The following is a 4,373-nucleotide window of genomic DNA, read 5'->3' on the forward strand; positions in this document are numbered from 1 at the left end:
ATCACAGCTACTTTTAATTTCAGTATAAATATGGAGTTGAACACAAGGCTTGATGAACTAATACTTTGATAAAGATAAAGCATATTTATAATCATCAAGGCTCCTGCAGACGTATGTTTTAGGAAGATTGTCCAGGGTTTATTTTTTTACTTTTCTTTTACCTGCCACCTTTCGACTCGGACACAAACACAAGATATTTTAATTTGATGAAGGTCATTGTAAAAAAGTCCACCCCTTGAAAGTGAACTCTTCCGAACCCTCCCGCCTGTGTTCGTGATTTGGACTGTTCCTAATCTTTCCGCGGAGTGAGAACCAAGACATTATAGAGGCTGGATGTGTTGATATGTTTATAGTTAATATTTCATAGTTAAATTAGTTAGAAGTGGCCCGTTTAAGGATTGTGTGGATATATGTGTGCGTGCAACTAATCGTAAGTACATTTACATAATTAAATGTATGATAAGTTCACAAGCGAGATTAATGACCGCTACCGCGGCATTCCGCCTAAATGTTTACATTTGTTTATTATATTTGCACATTTTCTTGTTGACAAAATGTTATATTTCGCCTGTGTTTTTGTTTGATAGAATATTTAATGTTATTGCATATTAGGCTATAATGCATAGACTTAAGACGCATCTCAGGGAACATGTTCGGGCTTGTTCACCGGACGAGCTAGGCACTTGAGCTAGACGCACAGTGCAGTAGTGCGATCATTTAATAGAACTTTGAGTCATATTTGTATATATATTATATTTAGATAATTTACAATGCTGTTACTTATGAGTATTTAAGTACTGCTGTAAAGATCTGTTAATGTGTATTTATTCATTTATTCATATTTGTATACTGTTTTATATTTACAGAACCACACACATCTTTGCACAATAAATCACCCTGAAGTACATTCCTGGTGTGAGACCTAATGTTCTGACCGGACACCCTGTAGCCGTTCTATAAATCCGAACCTGAGTTAGACAAGAGTAGTCAGCAGTTTTTTCATGGTCCTTCGAGCCGGATTTGTGGATTGCTACAGACATGTCTCAACCAGAAAGAGAAGCCCCTGCTGTGCGGCCGAGGAGACGAGTTAACCCTCCAGCCTACTTAGAAGACTTTGAGCTCAGTGGACCTGGGTCTCATCAACAGCAATCACGGTCACTTACCTGCCAGGGAGTACTGGAGAATGAACCAAGTGTTACAGGTCATTCTAGATCCACTTCACCAGTGAGCCAAGCATCAGAACATTCTGAGTGGATACTGACTGACCAATGGGACTACACTTCTGAGAAGCTGAGAGAGGAGAATGCAGCATTGCAAAGGCAAGTGAAACAGCTGCCAGAGCTTACAGCCATGTTAGAGAAGATGAAGAGGGAGAACGCAGCCTTGCAACGACAATCCAGCCAACTCCCTGAGATCATTTCAGCATTCCAAGAGATGCGTCAACAGAATGCTGCATTATGGCATGAGCTTCAAAGCTTGAAATCGAAGCAGAGCTCTCCACCCGAGTCGGTCACTCCACAGATGCCATCACCACGCTCTCACTCTCCAGCAGTTAACTTTCAGACTCCACAGCCATACCGCCCAATACCAGCTCCACGCTCTAGGTTGCCACCATCTGCCACTAAGAGACTGCCACACCCAGCTGTGCCAGAGGAAAGCTCAGAGTTTACTGAAGATCTGAGAAACATGAACATTTCTTCCTCCCCTCGTGAGAGACCCTCCTTTACAGCACATTATAGTGACTCAGCTCAGTTCAGGTATCCCAACACTTCCCCATATTCCCAGCCACCTCAGCTGCCTGAGTCCGTGGTCCCATCACAGGAAAGGAGGAGGTCAGCCCATGCAGAATACAGCTCAGATCATGTCTTACCCTCAAGTACCCAAGAGAAAATCTACAGAGGACCAGCCCCTACCATCCCCTGCCTAACGTCTTCTGATCCTAGGGAGTTTTCAAGACTGAGAATTGCATTAGAGAATATCCTGCCTGAAGATGCCACCGAACGTTTCAAATTTCAAATCCTCACAGACCATCTGAAACTGGAGGAGGCCCTCCTTGTGGCAGACTCTTACAGCAATTCCAGATTTCCCTTCACCAACACTATGAAAGCTCTGGATAAGATGTATGGTCAACCCCACCAATTAGCACTGCAACAAATCTCTGAGCTGATGGATGGAGCTAATATACGCAGTGGAGATGTAAAGGCCTTCAGGATGTTCGGACTGCAGGTGTAGAGCTGGAATGTGGATCACATGTGTCTCGACTCCTGAGTAAACTGCCACATGACCTCAGATCAAGTTTCAAGCGGTACACCCACCCTTTGCAAGTCTCTATTCCTACTTTGCTGGACTTCGCTGATTGGTTGGAATATGAGCTTCAAGTACAGGAAGACAATAGCCAGTATGCTTGTTATACAAGGCAGGAATCTTCAGTGCGTGGCCGAGAGGTGAGAAGAGAGTCTAAGCAGCTTCGCAGACCAACTACCATTCTACTTGGTACCGACAAGTCATATTCATCATCAATGTCGTCAGCCACGTCTAAACCAGCTTCAGTCAGAGAAGAGAAGGTGAGAGCTTATTGTCCATACTGTGATAATAATAAACACTATCTGAATGGCTGTGACAACTTCAAGCTTCTTAGCAAAGACCTGAAAATAGACTGGATAAAGACAAAGAACCGATGCTGGCGTTGTGGTCGTGGACATCAAGCAGCTAACTGCACACTAAAGACTTTCTGCCCAACCTGCAACAAGAAGCACCTTATGGTACTACATGATGTCAATGACCAGGTCAAGCCATCTCAGCCAAGTGCAGCTCCTTCCAGTGCAGTTTTATATGTTGACCGACCAACCTCCGGAAGTAAAGTACTGCTCAAAGTGACTAAGGTTCTGATCAAGAATGGCAACGTGGCAATGGAAGCTTACGCCATATTAGATGATGGATCTGAGCGGACCATCATTCTGCATGATGCAGTGCAGAAATTAAGACTTGTGGGGGAGCCAGAGGACCTTGTACTTCGTACAGTAAGACAGGATACCCAGGTCATTCACGGGGCGGCAGTGACTTTTACTGTGTCCCAAACTGTTAACCCCAGGAAAGCTTACAAGATCCGTAATGCCTTCACAGCCAAAGCACTCGGTCTGGCAGAACATACACACCCAGTTAGTGTCCTGCAACAGAAATTTAAGCATCTTGCAGGGTTACCTCTACAATAGCTGGACAAGGTACATCCTGTTCTTCTCATTGGCTCTGATTGCCCCCACCTCCTCACACCCATAGAACCAGTCCGACTGGGGCCACCTGGTGGGCCAGCAGCAGTAAGAACACGTCTGGGATGGACACTGCAGGGTCCAACTGAAGAATTGAGCAGTCATCTTTCCCCTGACCAATGCTTCTTCACCTCGCTGCAGCCTGTCAATGATCTTTATGCAAATGTGAGAGACTGTGGCAAATGGATGTTCTACCCTACCAGAGTGAAAAGGTGATTACCAGATCACGCCAAGACAAAGAGTCCATTCAGCTTCTGCAAGAAAACACAGTGAGAGTGGATGTTAATGGTATCCAGCGATACGCTACTCCTCTGCTCCGTGTCAAGAACATGCCTCGCCTCTGTGCTCCAAAGGAAGCAGTCCTGCCACAGTTGAGAGGAATCGAGAAACGGCTGGAAAGGGACCCTGTTCTAACTGCAGCATACCAAGAGGAGCTGGCCAGGTTAGTGCAAGCTGGTTACGTTGTCAAACTTAGTCAGGAGCAAGTGGACAAAACAAAGGAAGCCTGGTACATCCCGCACCACATGGTGCAGCATAATGGGAAGAACAGGGTGGTTTTTAACTGTTCATTCTCATATCAAGGACACAACCTGAACGAGCTACTGTTACCTGGACCAACACTTGGTCCATCTCTCCTGGCAGTCCTTCTGCGTTTCCGGGAGCACTCTGTTGCCATCAGTAGTGACATCCGCGGCATGTTCCATCAGGTACGCCTCTTGCCACAAGATAAACCTCTGCTGAGATACATCTGGAGAGACATGCAAAGAGACAGAACCCCAGATGTCTATGAATGGCAGGTACTGCCTTTCGGGACCACTTGCAGTCCGTGTTGTGCATCGTTTGCTTTACAGAAGCATGTTCTAGATCACAGCCAGCCTGGAGAGGACACACAAGTTTCAGTGGAGAAGTCATTCTATGTGGACAATTGCCTCCAGAGCTTCGCTTCCCGTGACATGGCCAAGAATCTGGTAGACAAACTCTGCAACCTTCTAGCATCTGGTGGCTTTGAGTTACGACAGTGGGCAAGCAATGACCCTTCAGTTATCAGCCATCTGCCAGCTGACATTCAGTCACCGAGTAGCATCCTCTGGCTCAGCGAAGGCCACC

At 45.9% G+C, this 4,373-nt stretch overlaps 1 protein-coding gene across 1 annotated transcript; it reads left to right on the forward strand.

The window, feature by feature from the left end:
* The first annotated feature begins 240 nt into the window (after nucleotides 1-240).
* Nucleotides 241-3,212, forward strand: LOC113096501 (uncharacterized). The gene is made up of 3 exons (XM_026261904.1): nucleotides 241-430; nucleotides 867-2,222; nucleotides 2,291-3,212. The coding sequence occupies exons 2-3, from the start codon at nucleotides 1,039-1,041 to the stop codon at nucleotides 3,210-3,212; spliced, it is 2,106 nt and encodes a 701-aa protein (XP_026117689.1). The 5' UTR covers nucleotides 241-430; nucleotides 867-1,038.
* Nucleotides 3,213-4,373: the final 1,161 nt, after the last annotated feature.

The sequence above is a fragment of the Carassius auratus genome, unplaced genomic scaffold (genome assembly GCF_003368295.1).
Source record: "Carassius auratus strain Wakin unplaced genomic scaffold, ASM336829v1 scaf_tig00215954, whole genome shotgun sequence".
In the NCBI taxonomy this organism is placed as follows: Eukaryota; Metazoa; Chordata; class Actinopteri; order Cypriniformes; family Cyprinidae; genus Carassius; species Carassius auratus.